Source organism: Condylura cristata, unplaced genomic scaffold, assembly GCF_000260355.1.
Source record: "Condylura cristata isolate star-nosed mole 26May11 unplaced genomic scaffold, ConCri1.0 scaffold00020, whole genome shotgun sequence".
Taxonomy (NCBI): domain Eukaryota; kingdom Metazoa; phylum Chordata; class Mammalia; order Eulipotyphla; family Talpidae; genus Condylura; species Condylura cristata.
Genome location: NW_004567121.1, coordinates 15,590,748 through 15,612,338, shown reverse-complemented (window position 1 = coordinate 15,612,338; position 21,591 = coordinate 15,590,748). Strand labels below are relative to the sequence as shown.

General features: G+C 38.0%; 1 protein-coding gene across 1 annotated transcript in view; it reads left to right on the top strand.

Annotated features, from left to right (window-relative positions):
* The window catches only part of CAMKMT (calmodulin-lysine N-methyltransferase), a 299,509-nt gene that overhangs the window by 247,810 nt on the left and 30,108 nt on the right, over positions 1–21,591 (top strand). The window contains exons 4-7 of the mRNA XM_004686026.2: positions 3,944–4,004; positions 6,020–6,074; positions 7,134–7,197; positions 14,972–15,038. Coding sequence (XP_004686083.2) covers positions 3,944–4,004; positions 6,020–6,074; positions 7,134–7,197; positions 14,972–15,038 — 247 coding nt within the window. The remainder of the gene's footprint in view (positions 1–3,943; positions 4,005–6,019; positions 6,075–7,133; positions 7,198–14,971; positions 15,039–21,591) is intronic.

Genomic DNA, 21,591 nt, shown 5'->3' with positions numbered 1-21,591 from the left:
CCACCAGGGAGGGCCAACAATGAGAAATCTTTTTAAATTTACTGTTGAAATATAATTCGCGTACTGTGCAGTCCACCTCATTACTTAGAATATATTTACAAGGTTTTCTAGCCCCCATCACAATAAATGTGAGAGTATTTCCTCACCTTTGGAAGCAACCTAATAGTCTTAGCAATCACTCCTCATTCACCACCCAGCCCTAGACAATGTTCACTCCACACCCTGCCTCTATGGATTTGCTCATTCTGGAAATTTCATGTCAATAGACACAGACAATGTAGTGACTCTTTGTGACTGGCTTGTTTCTCTTCTGTTTTCCAATTCCATACATGCAGAAGTGTGGAACAGGACTTTTTTTCCTTTCATTATCAAGTGATCATCATTTCACAGACACACCACATTTTATTTACCCATTCATTAGTTGATGGATTTTTCTCCACTTTTTGACTGTTGTGATTAATGCTGCTGTGAATATTCATGTACAAGTGTTTGTGTGCACGTGCTTTTTCTTGGGCTTATACCTAGGAGTAGACAAGTGAGGTCATGTGATAGTTCTACACTGAGCTTTTAGAGGAACTGCAAGGTGGTTTTCAAAATGACTGAATCATTTTACATAATTTCTCCACATCCTTGCCAATATTTGCTATTATCTGACTTTTTGATTATAACTCCTCCCCCGCCAGGGTGTGAAGTAGTAATATCTAGTGGTTTTGACTGGCACTGAGATAACTTATAAAAGGGTGAAAGATTTATATGATCTGAAGACAAATCAGAGTAAGAGATAACTTTTTAAAAACTTAACAGATTAGCAAAAAATAAGATAGGTTGACAAAACTACCTTGGCAAAGTTTGAGGAAATAAATATTCACACGGGGGATGAAGTTTTTGAAAGACTATTTGGTACATAGCAATATGAAATGCATTAATCTTTGCTGTATTTCCCATATCTAAGAAGTGAATCACATGTTTGGTTAAAAAATATGTGTCTTGGGCCCTCCCTGGTGGCGCAGCGAGTTAAAGCACTGCACTAAGAAGCTAAAGCCACTTCCGCATGAGTTCAATCCCCGCCTGCCCCGGAGGAGATCCACATGGTGTGGCAGACCTCTCCTGACCCGCCCGCTGCTCCCCTCAGCAGTGTACTTTGTCATCTGCCTGTTCTGCTCCCCGCTCTCTCTCTCTGGTGAATCCTCTCACCTTCCGCATCTCTGGCCTGTACCCCAGTTCTGTATGAATAAATAAATAAATCTTTAAAAAAAAAATGTGTCTTCATGATATACTTTTTATAATCTCAAAATATCAAAAACTTTAAAACTAATCAGATACCAAGAAGAAACTGATTCAATAAATTATGATGCATACATCCAGGCAGTCATAAAAATAATTTAACAGATACAGTACAGTTTTATTGTCATGGGAACCTATCCATTCCATGTTGAGTGGGAGTAAAACCAGGTTATTGAATGCCTGCATGAGAAGATTCCCTTTGTATAAAATACCTTTATACTAGGAGGAGTTTTGGAACTAGGTCCAAAATGTTAACAGTGAATATGTACTAGTGGGGAAATTTGAGGTGCTTTTTTAAAGAACTTTGTTCTTTGCATGTTTAATATTTAGATTAGTTTAAAGTCAACTTCGACAATTTTTTGAGAAAATTATGAAACTCTTAGAAGACTGCATTTTAGAAGTCATATTTTTATACTTAATCAAGTCTTGAATTTTAGTTAAACACCCTTCCCCTATCATTACCTTTTAAACCTCAAAATTACCTACTAAAGGCATAAAGAAATTCACTATTGGGTGATTATATCCACTTATTGTAGAACCCTGTCTTCAGTTCCTCCTTGAGAGACTTTAATATGTACTTCTATCTGCATAGAGTTCTTTTTATGGAGAATTATGCCAGATAGTAGGACTTTGGAATTATGTCAAAGTTCATGAGTAGGGGCAGGTTAAAAAGGTGCTCCCTCCCTTACAGTTGGTGGAAATTGTTTTGAGTTTATGTGTTCTCTCTTCCTCTCTCCTAACCCTTTTTGCAGAATAACATTAACAACTATATCTTTCTCTGAGCTTGTTATGAGTTAGGAAGTATTTTTTTTTTAAAGATTTATTTATTTGTGCATACAGAACTGGGGTACAGGCCAGAGGCTCAGGGATGGTGAGAGGCTTCACCAGAGACAGAGTGGGGAGCAGAACAGGCAGATCGACGAAGTACACTGCTGAGGGGAGCAGTGGGTGGGTCAGGAGAGGTCTGCCACACTATGTGGTCACCTCCGGGGCAGGCGGGGATCGAACTCATGCGGAAGCGGCTTTAGATTCTCAGTGCTGTGTTTTAACCCGCTGCGCCACCAAGGAGGGCCTAGTTAGGAAGTATTTTAAGTACATTTCATCTGTTTTACTCATTTAATCCCCGCAACAATCCTGTCAGGTTGCTATTCCAATTATGTTATTTCACAGATGAGGAACCTGAGGCACAGAGAGGTTAAATAACCTGTCCACTGTCACTCAGGAAATTCAGAGCTGGAACTGGAGCCAGTGAATCTGGTCCCCAAGTGCCTGTGATCTTAACTACTTCCCTCTACTCACTGCTTCCCTGACTTTGTTCCCCAAAAGGGCTCCAGACACTTCTTACAGGTTTTTCTTGTTTCTCTCCAGACTATCATTTCTACTAGAGTGCCTTAGAGGCTGAGCTAGTGGCTACACCCAAATGTCGTTTCCTGCAGCAAATGCTATGGAGCATGTCTGTGCTGTTCACAAACTTTACCCATTGTTCCTATAAGGATTTTAGTTACCATTTATTTAGCATCCTCCTTTCTGAAATGTTCAAATGTCTTACTCCTCCTAGGTGGAGATGCATCTAGGAGGAAAAGATTAAATCTTGCTAGATGGTTTTAACTTTGCATTAAAACGCCTTAGAAGAGTATTTAGTGTCCAGGCAGTGAGTGTTTACTGCCCTTCCCCAGGACTGCTGGGCATTCTCACCCTTAGGGGGCATGGATACCTGCTACCCTGCCTGCTCTTTGAGTCTGACCACTTGGGGAAAACCTAACTTTTATATAAAACCTAACTTTTATTTTATTCTGATTACAAGAATGTTATATACTCACTGTAAAATTTTTGGAAAATACAGAAAATATAAGTATAAAATAAAGAAAAAATTAAAATATAAAAAACAAAATTAAAATCACTTATAGTACTAGAAGCTTTAATTGCCAAGCATGTTTGTTTATTATTTAAGTAAAAATCTCCTATGGTAGGTGTGGTGTGGTGGCATACATCTGAGGAAGTTTGAGCTTATTTCCCTAAATTGCATAGTGTTATAAACCAAATTTCTACAGAAGATAATTTCAGAAAATGCCCATTCATGGTATTTAAGGGTAAGACAAATTTTAAAATGTTCCAAAACTGGTAAAATTAAAATTCCTTAGAGTACATTCTGATTTTTAATAGCAGAAAAATAACCTATATGTAATAAAACATATTAGAATGGAATGGAATCAAGCAAAAAGGGGTAATGACCTCAGTGCTTATTATTTGCTTCTACAAGTAAGTTTTCCATTTATCGTTGAATAACAGGGACTGGATATGGAGTAGGTTTTCAACTGATCCTGTCTGTTAACTGAAAAGATTCATATGTAGTTGATGAAGATCCACCTAAATACCACTGCAGTTTAACTTCTTTTTTTTTTTTTTTATGGTTGAAATTTAGCAGCATTTATATGGGACATTTTTCTGGGAAAGGGATTCTTTTTCTCACCACTATAAAAATAACAACAAAAGAAACTTAAATGATGACGCATTATTAGTAATAATTATCTTAAGTTTGATTCAAGTAGTAGCTTATGCTCAACATTATTTTTAAAAACCATTTCTTAAAAGTATGGCTTTAGAGAATGATTGAGAAGAGACTCTATAATCAAAAAGTCTATCCTCTTGTGTTTTCCAGGCATCTGGCCCTCTGAAGAGGTTTTGGCTTACTACTGCCTCAAGCACAGTAGTATATTCAGGTACAAAGCTGCACTTAAGTATATATATATTTACTTATTTATATATATATAAAATATATAAATATATATATATCCGCCACTTATGGTTATTATATCTGCATATTAAAGATTGCCATGATTATGTTTCTCAAATTATTAAAAAGTATAAGGAAGAAAAGAAAACCGAAATGGGGGACGTTCGTAGTGAAAATATGTTGCTTCTGAAAAAAATATCTGAATTGCCTTTGGGTACTAATATTGCACAGCAAGCTTTTTGCTTTATGTCAAAGGCTTTTGATTTCCACTCAAGGCATTTTATTTTACTTTGATTTGGGCGAAACAAAAGTGAAGCTCCAATCAATCTTTACTGATTGTGAAGGTCAGAAAAAAAAAAAAATAAAAACCAACAACAATAAACACCTTCTTTAAACTTCTACTAGGAAAGTCACTACAGGATATTTGAGAAATAAGTACTCCCCCCCCCACCCCAGCTATTATTTAAAGATGCCATTCCACCCCTGGTCATAAAGGCATTTTTAGCTACCTAACAATATGTATTTGTAAAATACAAATTACTGCTATAGGTTCATGCTATGGAGATAAATGTTTTCTTTATTTCCTCTTCATTTTTTTTTTAAATAAATGTTTTCAACTATTAGTTGAAACCCAGGGATGAGATATAGGAAAAAGGCAAAAAACCCCACAAAACTTTTATTTAAAAATTCTTAAGATGTTTTGGTTAGACCCAGGAAATAAGGGTTTTTCTTTTTGGTTCTCGTTTTATAAAAAGTCATCCAATACATGCTTCTGAATAGTCCATTGTGAATCCAGACAAGCCATTAGTGATCATGGTGTGTGTTTTAACAATATGTACTTACAAGATTGGGTCAATAATATGTATTTTTTGAAGCTCTATGGGTCCATATTTACTAACCAGTCTATAATTGCTTAGAGCAACTAAATACTCATTAAGTGTGTTTTCGAATATGAACGTCCTTCTTTGGCTTCTTCTACCCTTCCTTTTCTTTCTTTCTCCCCCACTCTTTTAATTATGCTTTTTTTTTTTCCTGTTGAGGTTATAAACTTCCCAAAGTGGGAAGAAGAAACAGTCCCAAGTAAATACACATAATAAAGACAGGGCAGTTTCACGTTGGGCTGCAGAGCTGCCCTGGAAGTCTGGCATTTGCTCATCTTGCTCTGCTTCAGCTTGACCGAGCTCCAATCAGCAAGCAGTGGGCCAGGGGGAGAATGTCACATGTTGAGGGCTGATATTTAGGCACAAAGGGGAAGGTAAGTGCAGAGTGCTACCCCAGACTGTCAGCTTGAACTGTGAGCCGCTTTACTTTTGAGCGGCGAAGTCAGAACCCAGTCATTACCTTAGCCGGGGTTTGCTGGCTTAACCATATTATGTCCCTGCATTGTTTATTCACTGTGTTGTGTTGGGGTCAATTGTGATTTAAGTGTTAATTGCTAAATGCTCTTTGTGTAACTGTTCTTGATGGGGGCAGTTCAGTTTTCCAAAAATGTTTCCATTTGTTTTAGAATTTTTTCAAATCCAAGATTGCATTTATTTGTGTGTGTGTGTGGTGTATGTGTGACTATAATATAGGTATAGACACACTCATATATATTCTTCATTTACTTGTCTAACTGTTTTTGAAGGAATGAATGTGGATTAACAGTGTTATCCTTTCCTAACAATTATCTTTTGCTACTCTAGCTAGTTTAGTTCTAAAAGACAGCGCCATTGACAAGGGAAAAAAGGGAACCTTCTCAGGTTTTTCAGCTCAGCGGTGGTAATGTTGCAGTGAACACTAATGAGGGAACCCCCACTGATTTGCCTGCTTTGTGACTTTTCTATTTCATAATTATTTTTAAAACGCAAAACGACATGAGGTAGCCCAGTCGCGTCTCCACAACTTCCTGGTAGCGCCGCTCTTAACTGCAGATGGCAATTTGTTCTTGTAACATATATCTCTCTCTGGCCATTTTCATCTAATTTGTATGGGTTCTACCATTTCTTTTCTCTCTTTCAGGGACCTTGCTGTGTGTGAGCTAGGGGGTGGCATGACATGCTTGGCTGGGCTCATGGTAGGTCTTTTCTCAATTCCAATCCCATTCAGAGGGAGGAACAAAAGGAAAAATGTTCCAGGGCTTCCAACTGCTGCGTCAGAGAACCGTCAACAGCATCAGCTGCGGTCAAGCTGCCGGGTCTTGAGAGACCTTCTAGATTGACTTACTTTCGGATCATATTGATTTTATGGTTGCCTCGATGAGCAGAAACATTTTACTTCAGTGTAGTCAATATCGCTTGTTGTGACATTCCAGGCCTCGGCAGTCTTTCTTTGCCATAGCGAAAGCATTTTTTTTTTTTTTTTCAGATTATAGTCCCATTTGCTAAGATACAGGAATAGCCCGGCGAATCACAGTTGGAGCACCATGATATAGCTGCTAATGTTTTGCCTGCATTATCACACCAACAAACATGATCCAGAGCGCTCAGTAATTAGATTCTTTTGAATTAGATTGGCCATTCAGGAACGTTGTTCCCCATTCTCCGGGTTCTGAGTCATGTATTCAGGAGATATTATGTAGCAGCACAGTGCATTAGACAAGTTTTTATGTCTCTACAAATAAAAGCATATTGTTACACTGATTGGCATTTGACAAACCTGTCGCTCTTACACAATGTGTCGAGGTTACAGCCCAATGTGCGAGCATGTCAAAGCTCACAAAAAAATTACCCTCACAAAGCCATCTGCCTGCAATGCAAAGTTATATGAAGGGCATCAGGCAGTCAGACAGAAGCAAGCTGAAAGGCAGAGTGACAGCCTTGTATGATGGCTCTACTAGATAAACAGAAGCCCACAAATGAAAGCCTCTCAGAATACCATCATCCGCTGTCACAATGCAATTACCGAACAGAATGATAGCAAGATAGAGGCTCCCGCAAATGGAATGATAAAAGTATTGACTGATTTGATTGAATGATTAAAATAATGCAGACATAAAATGAAAAAAGATTGAAGATTGTTACAGAGAAATAGGTGAGGAAGCATGATACTGAAGGCTTGTCACTCCTGTCTTCACTTCCACACAGACAAGCATATTTGCTCATTGTTTGCTGTGCTCCCTTTTTTTTTTTTTCAGGTTGCTATTTCTGCAGATGTCAAAGAAGTTCTGTTAACTGATGGGAATGAAAAGGCCATCAGAAGTATCCTTATTCAGATAGAAAACGGGTTTGTTGTGCTCAGTCCCTTTTGCCGGCTGAGTAACAATTGATATAAAGAAAGACAGCATGGGGTATTAAAAAAGAGTTCCCCCCACACACATGATCAGTAATTAAGAAAAAGTAGAAATATATGGAATTCATGGGGCACAACTAAGTGTGTTTTTTTATTTTGATAGATTTTTATAGTCAATTCTCATTAAAGCAACCTATGATTTGTGAACCACTCAAGGCAAAAAGATGGGTTTCTTAGTCATTTTCAAACATGCTTGTTGTTTTATTTCCATTGAAGTTTTCTGGTCTGAAATAAATTATTTAATATTTATGATATTGAGTATTACTTGCAAAAATGAACTTCCAATTTCCTGATCATTACTACCTCTCGTGCTTTTGATGTGCCTACTGAGTAATGCTGTCCCTGCTCTAATTGCTGAGGACTCTATAACCCTTCACTGGAAACAGCTATCAGTTTTTCATTATTTCCTTTTATTTAAGATTATAAAAGCTATCTCTTCTCCTGCTTGCTTTTTTTTTTTTTTTGCTGCTATGCTATTACAGTTCAAACCCCATTATATTAGATTATGCTTTACTAATATGTACACAGAGTTCATGAAAATTGAACTGTACTTTAACTAAGAAAGCAAGCATAATTTGTGGCTACTTTAGCAATCGAGCTGATTTGTTCAGGGGCAGTTAACAGCCGTTAGAAATTGAGAGGAAATATGGATGATGTATTTGCTTTGGATTTTTTGGTGAGGCTTACATTTGCATTATGAAGGAGGCAATCCACCCATATGAAATTTAGACCCCCCCCAGCCCCAATGCCAGAGCAGTTTTGCTTTCTTTGTAGCATCTTTCTTAAAGCCTGTTTTTGATTCTCTGTTATGAATTTTTTTGAAAATAAAATTTTGCAGCAGCTTCATCAGGCTGCTCAAAGAGGAGGAAAGAGGTATGAGAAACAAGTAGCTAATAATGTTCAGCAGCACTTGTGTGCTCTACAGAGCCCCACCCAGCTAATTGCCTGGCAGATTAAAAAAAAAAAATTCAGGAAGGAAAAACAGCCAATCACAGGCTTGGCCTTTCACACAAGGGAAGAGATCACAAAAGGTGCTTCCTTTTTTAAAATGCAGGATTTTAATCATGATCTTGAGACTGTCGCAAGTTTCTCAAAATATTCCTGATGTTGTTTCATTCACTCTGCTTTATTCTGAGTTATTCTGTGCACTGTATCATTTCACAGTGCTCCTCCTCCACATGTCAGGGAACAGAACAAGAGGAAGTCAGGTATGCTGGCTCAGCCCCAGCGGATGTTTTTTTTTGGGGGGGTGAGGGTGGGGGGTGAGCAGGATTATTGGATAAGAGGTCATTTTAGTCACAGAAACTTTCAGATTGGGCTCAGCAATCTGAGGTTTTTCTCAAGTCAGCAGGTGTCTTATTTAATCACGTCAGAAACCAATTAGAACTTTTATCAAACTATGGGAAGCATCTGTAGTCGGTATGTAAATTTAATTGTCCTGAAATTATTATTGAGCTAAACTACAGCGCTTCCAAAGAAGGGAAGCGATGCTAATGTCATTAATTAACGCACCTTCCGAGCAAAGACGCCATGCCAGCTCTTGAAACCAGAGAGGAAATCTCAGATTCTGTATTCACTCTGCCGGCCTTTCAAAGAAATGATTGGTACAGCCCCCTCCCAAGAAAATGGATTTTTAACATTTGGTCCTCAGTAGCTCGGCCCTGAGAGTGCTTTATTGTGCTGGGTTTTACAATGGGTTTAATATAGCGGGGTGCCAAAGGGCAGGAGGGGAAGAACTTTACAATGTAGATAAAGTAGGTCCTTTCAGGGTGCAGACCAAAACTGGTAGTGTGTTTTATTTCATCTCTTAGGACTTTCCTGATGGAGCCCAGTTTTTATATGTAGCATTCTGTATTTATATGCCTTTTTTCTTTCTGATGTAAACAATCTGATTTATTTTTAATTGAGAGACATGCAGAAAGCCTTCAACATTGGAAATTTTTTTCTGCTTTCAATAACTACTGTTATTCTTGATTTGCTCACAGGGCTTACAACTGGCATTCCTCATAATGTTTTACTAAGTGAAGTTACTATGAATGAATTTTTTCCTATTGCGTGCCCACTTTCTGTAAGAATCACTAATTCACTGAATCACATACTGTTGATGCATATAGACTGAAACAAACTCATTTAAAATTACTGTTTACAGCTTTCCTTTAAATTTTTAGGAAGCCTAAATTATATAGCAGTTGTAGGATATTATCCAAAAATTACTTACTAAAAAGTAGAAGTGGATGTCAACAAAAAGGGAGGGGGAGGGAGAAACATTGCCAGAAGCCAGAAAATCTCTAAGCAAAGCTGCTAATTATTCTTAATGGGCAAGATGAGCACATTAAGAAACAAATGAATACATCAGTGAAATGTAATTGAAAATCGACCTGGCAATTGCGCATCACATCTGAGTATTGCCCTGTACATTATTCTGATCGTTTAAAAAATTATTTTTGTTGTTCTAGGCATCCAAATTGAATGAATCCAACTGAGATATGTCTTACCATCTTAGCATTGAAGATTCTGATTTTTACCTTTTTTAAAAAAATAACATTTTCTGACATTTCTTTTTTTATTTTCCAATTTTTCTACTTTTTAAGCATGTGAAATGATGACTGAATAAGCCCTGAATCTTTATATCATAGAAGTAAATCAACCAAGTGAAGTATTTATTATCTCCCTAAAATGTATCAGATGGATTGGCTATGTCTTTTAGAGCTCTTATCTTGACCCTGAAAAACTAGATGTTGATTTGAGATTTATTAAGCAGAGAGATCTGAAAATAGATTAAGACCTGAGGTCTAAGTGAATGTTGTAAGTGCTAAGTAGTTCCTTCGACTCGCGAGTGGACGTCCCTGAGGTTCTCGTTGGTCCACTGCTGTGTCCAACTCACAGCTCCCCCACCTGCGAGCTGCCACTCCCTGCTGGTGCCATTTTATTTGTAGCCAAAGAGAACAAAGGATAAACTAGAAATGGAATCGTTTGGTTCATCCAGTTCCTTAGATTTATCTTAAAATATCTATTCCCTTTTCTTTGGTACTTCCCCTTTGTATAAGAAAGGACAAAATCTCCAAGTGTCCAGATATAATTATTCAGTAAAGTTTGTAGCTGGTGATGGTGATGACATAAGGCAAGGGGTGTCAAATGGTATACTGAGTTACTATTGATGATAAGCCTCTTCCACATCATAATGAATTAAAAAGTATAATACTAAAATGCAAGATCGCACTTCAGTATGAAGTGTACCAAAAGTACGATACCAGCCCTCTCTGGTATACTAATGAATTATGAGTGCCCTCAGTACCTGTGAGTGCCCAACACAAGTAGCCTGCCTTAACCCATCCTTAGGAAACATCAAATTACTTGCAGAAGGGCCCCCGTGGTGACATAAGCACTATGAAGCCATCTACGGCAATGCAGCATGAGATCGATCCCCAGCCATCGAGGTGACCCACATGGCGCAGCAGACCTCTCCTGCCTCGCCCGCTGCTCCCCTCAGCAGTGTACTTTGTCATTCTGCCTGTTCTGCTCCCCACTCTGTCTCTGGTAAATCCTCCCACCTCTGGTCTGTACCCCAGTTTTTATATGCATAAATAAATAAATACTTATATGGCAATGCATGGTGATCCACTGTTCATGCTCTGGACCCAAACATTTTATCTTCACATTATACACAGTCGTGAACATGATCATGCGTATAGGATTCGCAAGAAAACGGTAAACTCTGCATTTTAAAGGAGCTACCCCTAGCTTAACATTATTTTACTTAACAATAGCCTTTAATTGGGTACTATGGAGGGTTGTGACTTTGGAAATGTTGGAGCCTCGTGTGCAGGCCCCTTCCTCCACTGCCAGGGCCAGCAGTACTACTAGTACTTAGGTGAGTCATGAGTGGACTCTTCTCTGCCTCACAGTGGCTCAGCGAATAGCTTTGGAAATTAAATTTTAATTAATTAACCTAACTAATTAAAATTAATTCAACCAACATTAATTGCATGATATGCGACTTCTAAAACTACAGCCATGGACAAGACAGAGCAAGTCCTTGTCCTAGAGGGACACAGACTGTGCCATGGCTCAAGCACATTTATGCGTGTAAAAGACACTGCAGATCTACAGGGCAGAAGCTCTTTGATTCTTTCCAGTTATTTAAATTCTGCAATATAAATGTTCACCTCACTGGTTCTGAACAGTAGGGAAAGGAACTAAAGTTTAATTGCCAAACCATATTTTAGTTACTATCACCAACTTCTACATTTCTCCAAGGATTTTACATGAATCTTTGAAAATAAAATAATTGGTGGAAATTAGGTTACCTACTGTGCACCAGGTTTATCATATCTGACACTCCCTTAAGCCTATAAAGGAGGAATTCTATTTTTTTAAACTTATTTATGCATATAAGAACTGGGATATAGGCCAGAGGTACAGGGGTGAGAAGATTCACCAGAGACAGAGTGGGAGCAGAACAGGCAGATCCACTGAAATACACTGCTGAGGGGAGTTCTTTTGGGACATGTAGGTTAGCTCTCTGGCTGGGGATCAAACTCATGCCTCAGAAGCTGTGGTTAGCTTCATAGTGCTGTGCTTCAGTCCCTTGCACCACCAGGGAGGACCCAAAAGAGAAATTCTAATTGCTATTTTGAGATGGTTAATTCACCATATTTATATAACCACTGGGTATAAGAACCAGCACTAGGAGACAAGTTCACCTGACTAGAAAGTTTTGTGTGTTTTTTCCCCCCCATAAAGTCATTCTGTTTCAACAAAAATTGGAGTGATCTGGTGAGTTTCAGCTCCCTCTAGAAGAAAAAGTCTTTTGTCCATGAACATAACAGTTGATATTGCCAGCAGAGTTCAGATCCCCTCTGTGATATCATCACCAGTCAGTTGAATGACAAGCACATTTAAGAATATTTGCAACCTTTACATTTGCAAATAATGCTGCAGCAAACATTTTTTTAACTTTGGAGGTTAAGGATTTCTATATAATCTCATAATTTCCTACCCTCACTTTTGATGCTCCAGTGAAAATAAAGGTAATATAAACCAAGAGACTAATTGTTTGTGAATCACAGTCTTAATAATTTTTAAATATTTTCTTGCATAGATACAAAATGTATATACAACTCCTGATATGTAGAAAAATTACTGATTGCAGGAGGAGGCTACTATACTAAGTTAAATATACACTACTGGTATGCATAGCATACAATTAAAATAATTCATTGTCATGATACAAAAATGTATTCCTACATTCAAGGACTAGAAATCTACCAATTCCCAACTCCTTAACATACTTTAAGATGAAAACCTGAAGAATCTTGTTTCCTTTTAGCCACAAGCACGTATCGTACAGCTCTGGAACTCTCGTTAACCAGACGAGGAGATTGGAGATGATTGCTCTGTGTCCATTTAATCAGAAATCACCTCCCTCTGAAGCCTCCCAAAAGGTGGGTGCAGTTCAGAGAACACAATTTGGTTCATTCCCGGACATATTGACTCGATTTGATTGCATTTCCTTTATTACCCTGAGGTAACACAGAAGAATGATAAAATCTATTATTGGACACAGTGCCAACCAGAGGAACTACCTCAAAATCTGATCTAAACTAAAGGGTGGGAAACAGAATATCAGAATATATCTCTCACGGTAAATATTTCAATACACTATTGCCATTTTTTTCTTCTTGGTACTTGTTTTAATGTAAAAAAGACCTCCTAAGCCACAAAATATATTTCCTTCCTAGTTCTAAAAATAAAGCAGCCTAAATAGTACTGTGAATTTTTTCATTTAAAAAAAAAAAGCTTCTAGAATATAAATACATATACTTGCTTCAGCCTGACCCCCAGAGTCACAAGTTTATAAATTGTATGAAAGTATATAGTGTTAAGATGTTTACTAAAAATTATTAATAGGTTTTCCGAGTTATATAATTTAACTTCCCTGTGACTATTTTATAAAAAGTATTACCTTCACTAACAAAATAATATGTTTTGCTTGATAGATTAGTCATGTACTCATACGACGCTACAGGTGTACCGAGTCCATTATGGCATGCAGTTGGGTGTCATGGAAACGCTGAGCCGGGTGTGGCCAGAGTGTGGGGGAGCTTAATCAGAAACAGTTGTCAGTTGACTCTTTACTAATTTTGTTCTTCTCAGAATAAAGATGTCAGCTGTCCTTTCCTACAAGACATTCCATTTAGAAGACTTTCCTGAAATACTTTCTTCCTGAAATAGACAGAACTGTAGGCCGATGTGTCATTTTAGTTAATCAAAACAAGTAGGCAAATTAGTCTCTTTTATTTTTTTAATGAATGTAATTTAACGGTATTTAATTTGCATACAGGAAAGTTCACCCAGAAAAAAAAAGTCTGCATTATAGCACTTTTGTAAACCTCAACAAAGCCCTTCATTAGGAGACCTAATTGATTTTTCCTACCCACTCCTGGGGGAAAAAGCTGTCACAGTACCTGCTTATTCACTCCGAGGAGAAATGGGTGTGCCTGGTGTTTCAAGCAGAGACTTGGGTTAAAAAGTCCTGTGGCTCTGTTCTTACAGGGAGATCTTGGCCAATGCTTGTTTGGAGCATTCAGGAAATCTGTTTTTCTGAGCAATAGGGGAACATCGCCTGTCTGCTTGGTGTCCTCCCCATGGGCCCAATTTAGTTCAGCTTGCAAGCTTCACAGGAATTATTTTATTTCTTGTGTATTTAAGCCTGCCTATTCCAAACAAGGGATTTTGAAGCTTCTTATGGTGACATAAAGAATATAACATATAAAATAAATGAAAAAATGAGGGCAATTGAAAATTTAAAAACCAGGGAAAATATGATAAGGCCAGGAATAGAGGTTAGGGCTGAAAATAGGTGGCACAAGTTGTTGGCTAGAGGTGCCACCTCTGTGTGTAAGCTGCACAATGACCAGAGCAAAACACTAAAGAGGGACAGTTGTGAGATTTGCAGTGTCCAGAAACGGCAGCAAAGCTAGTTGACCTGAGGTCTGGCTCTTCCTGGAGCTGGAACTTGACATGATTTGGCCCCTCGTAAAGATGGTGTTGTGTAATGTAAAGACCAGCTCCTCAAGACATACCTTCAATAACTTCCGTGCAGGTCCTTACAGGCCAAAGGCCAAGGCCAAGCCTATAAGGACAGCTCTTCAAGGGGCCATTCAGTAGACTGACCTTGTTTTGTTTTTTTCCTCAAGTTTTCACCTCTAAGCGCTTCTCCATCTTTCTCACCTCACTTTCTCCCAAGTCTACCTGCTACTCGTCTTCACCCTCCCTCGGAGCATTAGGACACTGGAAATACTTCAATGTGGGAAATACTTCAAAGACAGCAATTGCCCTCCCACAGGCTGCCTTTGGACCCCCAACTCTTAAGCAAAGGTGCTCTCACTCTTCACCAGCACCCATTAACCTGGGCCTTGCCAGCATGGCCCCTGAACATACATTTCACCGGTGGCAAAACGGCAGCCCCCAGAATTAAAAGATATGCCTGTGTCAAGAAAATCAGCTTTGGTTGTTAGAGTCGGGGCTAGGTCCTTCTATCCTGTTTTACATCCTACAGCTCTTTTGCCACAGTGCTGACTCTGTCTATGGTGAGATAAGGGAATCTGTTTGTGGGCCTTTTTGGGAGCCGGGAGGCCAGTTGACCATCACTGCAGAAGCTTTCTTAACCATGACCTATAGATGTGAGAGACATCATCACAAGGAATCAGAAGGCCGGTGTGTTTAAGACTCCGAAGATATCAAGCAGGTAAGATAATCTTTCTAGTTAAAGCTCTCTAGTGGAAACTGTTTTACTTGGCATGATGAGCGATTACTAGGAATAATAAAAGCTAACATTCACTGAGTACTTCTTGTGTGTCAGGCACTGTCCTAACACTTTAAAAGTATCGTTTTTAATGCTTACGAGAACCTGTAATGGGGTGGGCAGAATTTGCACTGTCTTCAATTAATAGATAAGAAACACTGAGTTGGGAATGATTTAAATGTTGAGCGTGTACAGTATGAGGTTGGGAGAAACCCAGCCTGGGGCTGTCTGTCTTATGAAGGCCTGTAGCCACTGGTTCTTAACTTGGGGAAGAAATTTTGCCCCAAGGGACCTTTTTTATTGTCATGATTTGGGGGAAGGGATTACTACTGGTATAGTGGGTAGAGGCCAGGGATGATGCTAACCACCCCGTTGTGCATAAAACAACCCCCGCCCAACAAAGAAGCATGTCACCCAAAGTTTCATGGTGCCCACATTAAGAAATCCTGTGCTACTCTACCACTTTCAAATAGTCTAGCTGTCCATTTTCTTTTAGAATCTGCTCATTCCTATCCAGACCAGGGGAAACAATAGCACAATGGTGTTTTCTATGATGTTATATTTTATTTCTGCCCTGTTGGTTGGACCTAGAGGGATGAGTAAGCATGAGTTTTCACATGAAATATTTGTGTTTGTGCATTTTACCTTTATATGCTTGATCACAAATATAATAAGAGCAATCTATTAATCATTTATTGCTGTTAATCTGTCACCCACTGACATTTTGATTTTACTTATGTTGATGCTTCTCTACCCCAACTGTTCAGTTTTGGGGGGCGAGGGGATAAGGGAACAGCAACCATGCTCGTAGCTACCACTGCCAAGTGGAGTGCTGCACTGCCAAGCCAAGCCAAGCTTTGGCCGCTTCAGTGCAAGTTCGATCCCCGCCCCTGGAGCTGGCCCACATGGCGTGGCAGACCTCTCCTGTCTCACCCGCTGCTCCCCTCAGCAGTGTACTTCATCCATCTGCCTGTTCTGCTCCCCACTCTGTTTCTGGTGAATCCGCTCACCACCCCTGCACCTCTGGCCTGTCCCCCATTTCTGTATGCATAAATAAATAAAATATTTAAGGGGAAAAAAACTATAGGGTGTTGATATATTGGAGAAGAGACTATAGAAGCACAATAATTTTTTTTCTCTGTGTTAGCTGGAGAATGTAATGGCGTATCTCTAGATCCTGCTCAGCTAGGCTGATGGCACAGGGCAGCGTGCTCTGCTTCCCGCACAAGTGAACAAACCAGTTCTGTTTCCCAGGACAACCTCTCACAGACCTGGTGAAAGCGCAATCTCCTCTCACCTGTGTGCTCTTCATTCTTAGGGCAGCCTTCCCTCCACGGAGCAGACAGCTATACCTCTACGGGGAGTACTTCATTTTGGGGCGTGATTTTCAACCTGGTCTTTTAGTTATCAATCAAAAGCACATTTTCTGTGTTGTCCTCATTTACATTTATTTAATGCTTAAGGTCATTTGTGACCATTTGAGTGTGTTTCAGCATATGGAATCGGAAAATAATAGATTTCAGCATCATGCTGTGAAGAGAGATTGTGTTTTTACAAGACATAATGTTGTTTACTGGGTGTTAATAATCACTAATTAATAAACATATCTAGGCTCTTAAAAATGTTGCATTTTCAGGAATGAAAATGTCAAGTGTTTAACTTATGGAGTACAATAATATTTTCTATCTCTTTATGAAGTAATTAAATTATATAAAGAAGAAAATATCACTGTTCAATGCAGGACCTATCCAAAAATTCTTTAGTACTTTGCCGCTATTTCTCTTGATTCTTAAAAATGACAATTTGAAATATATTGTTCTGATGTATTGGCCCAGCTCCTCAAAACATCTCTTCAGTAAATGTGGCTGTATGTCAGAAGTCATCGGAACCTCCAGCATGAGGGTTTTTCCCCATCTTTATCTCATATTTACGGTGGTCAGTTTCTTCCTTTAACTCACCGTAAGTATTTTGTCCAAAATCTGCTAAAACACTTTGCCAGAAAACAGGTGGATAAGTCAGTCCTTGAAATGCCTTGATCTCACATTAAGGAGCTTCCTTGACCACTTAACCTTCAAGACGCTAAGAGGAAACTGCCAAGGGATGATGTAATAATAAGCACTTCCCCTGTCCCTCATCTGCACCCCCCCCCCCCCCACACATACACACAACCAATACACTGTGATGAAAGCATTAGCTCCACTTAGGAGTTAAATAAAAGGAAGCCATTCACAAAACAGCTAAGATGTAGTTTAATATCCTTTTTTAGTGCCTCAATGCATATGCAGAATTTCTCCTCCAAATTGGAGGTGTGGAATAACAGTAGCGACAGATAACGAAGAGGTATTTACCATAGCTACAAAGCCACACGTGAGCCAAATATTTCTGCTATTAAAAAGCACTTCAAGACTTGACATGAAGTTTGTAACAGCTGAATGTCTCCTGTGAGTTCATTTGCAAAGAAGATGTAAAAGTGTGAGCCTAGAAAATTGTGTTTCTTTAATAAAAGAACCAGAAGTCACCCAGAAATTTGACTGGCACCCAAGCTTCCAGTCCCACTGTGGTGACAATGTTCTCAGTAACTCTCAGTGTTCCTCCTGCTCCCAGTGTCCCCTACCTCCCAGACAGGGCAGACTCAGGCTGTGTGTGGGGCCTGAACTTATTTTGAGAACCCTCTTTCGGATGGATGAATTCAGTAATACCTCAGTTTGGCAAATTTTAAGGAGGCAGTTGACTACACAAACAATACAGGGCTCCTTGTGACCACCAGAAGGGACTTGTGTAAATGAGACACCCCAACACTTAAACGTCGTCAGCTTCACAGTAAATCCATCTCTGCTCTCATCAACACCATGCCCCTCATCTACAAATGTTCTTCCCTTACAAACATTCTTACTCTCTCTGCTCCATTTTAATCTCAGTCTGATTATTGCTAAATATGAAAGCATGTTTACAAAAGCTTTAACCCTGGCCCAGGCAGATCTAGGAGCACACACAGAGCAGGTTATCACCAGATCTCAGATATCTTAATACAGTCATGTGATGATTCATTCCTTTGTTCATTCAGGCAGCCGTGCATTTGTTTAACTATGTCCAAGGTATTCTGCCTTTCAGAATATAAATAAATAGTTACAGAGAATAACTTCTGAACAAAGGAAATAATGCTACTAAATATAGTTTGAAATTGGTGAAAGAGCAAGGATATTTACAGCATCTCAATTGTTAGGTTTATCTGAAGCTGTCTTCAAATCTGGGACTGTCTAATAAAGAGCCATTTGGAGCTTTTGACGTCTTCATACTTCCAGGTGTTCCAGAATTAGCGAATAGCGTCATTCTCTGGTTAATATTAGTTAACAGTTACAATGTTTTTTTTAAAAAAAATCTATTAAATGTACCCTGCTGTGATATTAAAAGTGAGTTTTTACTGAAGAAAAAGGTTTATCTTTGTGTGAAAATTGCTAGTGAATCTAAGCCCGTGCCTTTTATTATACTTTGATAAACCCTTCATTTTAATAAATGATGTAGAACTTGAAGACTTTCTGATAGCCCAAATTTTACTTCATGTTGGCTCCAGAACTGGCAGTTGGGCCCATTGCACACATTGCTTTTTACATTTTTTTGGTCTCAAAAAATTAGAATTTGTTTTCTCTGACACTCAGTTTAGAAGCTCAAATGGGTATGTAAACAATATAAATCCCACCCGAGTGGGCACATTTTCTGATTTTTCCATACCTCTGTATTCAGCCTCACTCTCCTCACACTCCTCGTTCAGTTTAATTTCTGCTCTCCCTACATGCTCCTTCTCCTGGGTCGCACCAAGCCTCTTCTTTCTCCTCCTGCTGCAAGAAGTCCTTCCCATCGCTGGTCTTTGGACAGTCCTGATCCTGCCTTCCTTAGCCCTCTAGGGTCTTTCTTCTAAGAGGTATAAATCCCACTTCCTCTCTGATTTCAGTGTACCCCAATCTTTTCCTCCTTTTAACTGCTGTTGGCCTTAAAACAGTTGTACAAACACAGCATGTCTTCTCATTGTTCAAAGCATATCATCTTTGTTTTCATGTTCATTGGTTCATGCATGTCTTTACAAACATTTTAATCAACTACTGCTGCAAGTACTGGAGATGTAGTAATGAACAAGCCTGAGAAATCCCATGCCTTTGGAAATGTTCATATTCAAGCATCGGTTGAAGGCATGGGTTCTGCCTAATGCTTGAATGTTCTCTAAAGCAATTAGTACTTTTTTTTTATTATAATTTGATTTATTTATGCACACCATACCAGGGTACAGGCCAGAGGTGCAGGGGCAGTAAGGAGATTCACCAGAGACAGAGTGGGGAGCAGAACAGGCAGATTGACAAAGTACACTGCTGAGGGGAGCCGTGGGGGAGACAGGAGAGGTCTGCTGCAGAATTTTTTTACTTTAATGAAGTGTGACTTACCGGTTTGTTCTTTTATGGATCACATATCATATCTAAGAAATCCTTGTTTAACCCGATTGCCAAGATTTTCTCCTGTATTTCCATCTACAGGTTTCATAGTTTTACATTTTACACTTAGGTTTATGATTCGTTTTCACTTAATTTTTTAATATAGTGGAGGATATGGATTGAAATTATTTTTAAAAGAACATTCAATTGTTTGAAAACACTATTTGTTGAAAAATACTATCCTTTGTCTACTGAATTAGCTTCATTTATTTACGTCTTATCCGCTCATGTTCTGTTAAAATTATATTGCATATTTTTATATTGTTGTAAATGTATAATTTTATGTTATTATAAATGATAGGGAATCAAAAATTTCTATTTCAAATTATTTGTTACTTACATTAAAAAAATACAACTTATTTCTGAATCTTATGTACTGTACTTTTAGGTACTACTTTGAATAGCCCCCTGATACTTTACATAGAATTATTATGTAGCCTACTAATAAAAGATACACACACACATATACATATATATAACAACTTTCACATTCTTTATGATATGCTCTTACTATCTATAAACTCAGTTGTACTTCTCCCTCTCTCATTCTTGATATTAATGATTTATGTCTTCTCCTTTTTTTCTTTTCCTAATTAGTCTGACTAGAGGTTTATCAATTTTATTGATCATCTCAAATAACCAATGTTTGTTTTTCTGCTTTTTCTCTATTGTTTTTCTGTTTTTACTTTATTTGTTTTTATTCTAATCTTTTCTTTCTTTCTTCTGGCTATATTGGATTTAACTTACTCTTCTTAATGTACCAGTTCCTCTTAGATTGTTTAAATCTTTTGTCTTTTAACTTAGTCTTCTTTTTCTTGTTAATTGTCTGAAGCCTTAAGACCTTTTTTTCCCCTCAAATAGGCATTTAGTGCTATTAATTTTCTTGTTTACTACTTCAGTGAATTCCCACAAATGTTAGTAAGTGGTATTTTTATTTTCATTCACTTCAAAATACTTTTCAACTTCTTTTTCATTTCTTCTTTGACCCTAGACTATATGTGTATTTTTTATTTTCCATGTATTTGGAGATTTTTTTAGGGAACATTGTCAATTTCCAATTTAATTCCATTGTACATGTCAAGGACATAATTTTTATATGACTTGAATCCTTTTAAATTTATTGAAACAAGTATGACACAACATAGGTATATTTTAGTAGAGGCTTCTTATCTGTTTGAAAAAAAGAATATGTATTCTACTATTTTGGGGTGAGGTGGTCTGTAAACATCAATTAGATCAAGCTGGTTAATAATGTTTTTAAAACCATCTATAAATTTTCTTATTTTCTGTCTACTAATTCAGTTAATTATTGAGAGAAATCTCTGGATGTAAGTTTGTTTTGTTTATATTTCCTTATAGTCCTACCCATTTTTTGCCAATGTATTTGAAATTGTATTATTTAGTGCATAAGCACTAAATAGAATTGTTATGTCTACTTCTTGTATTTACCCTGTAACATTTTAATGTCATCTTTCATATGCTAATATTATTTATTTTAAAATCTACTGCATGATATTCATATGGTCACACTGACTTTCCTTTGACTCATAATGGAATGTCTTTTTCCATCTTTTTTCTTTTTAACGCACTTGTTTATATTTCAAATACATTTATTATAAGCCACATATACTTTGTCCTAACATATTGGTAATTAGGTCATTTCACTTAATACAAGAATTAATATGGCTACCTTTAAATTTGTCCCCTTAATTTTGTTTCCTTTTTATTTTTTGTTCCTCTCTTCATCTTTTTCTGCCTCTTTTTGGATTAAATGTGTATCTTTTATTACCCTATTTTATCTCATTTGTTGAATTTTTAGCTGTAACTATTTGGTTATTTTAGTATTTGCTTTAGATTTTTTTGTTGTTGTTGTTAAAAGATTTATTTATTTATGCATACAGAACTGGGGTACAAGCCAGAGGTGCAGGGGTGGTGAGAGGATTCACCAGGGATAGAGTAGGGAGCAGAATAGGCAGATCCTGACCGGCAGCGGGCCGTCAGGAGAGGTCTGCCGC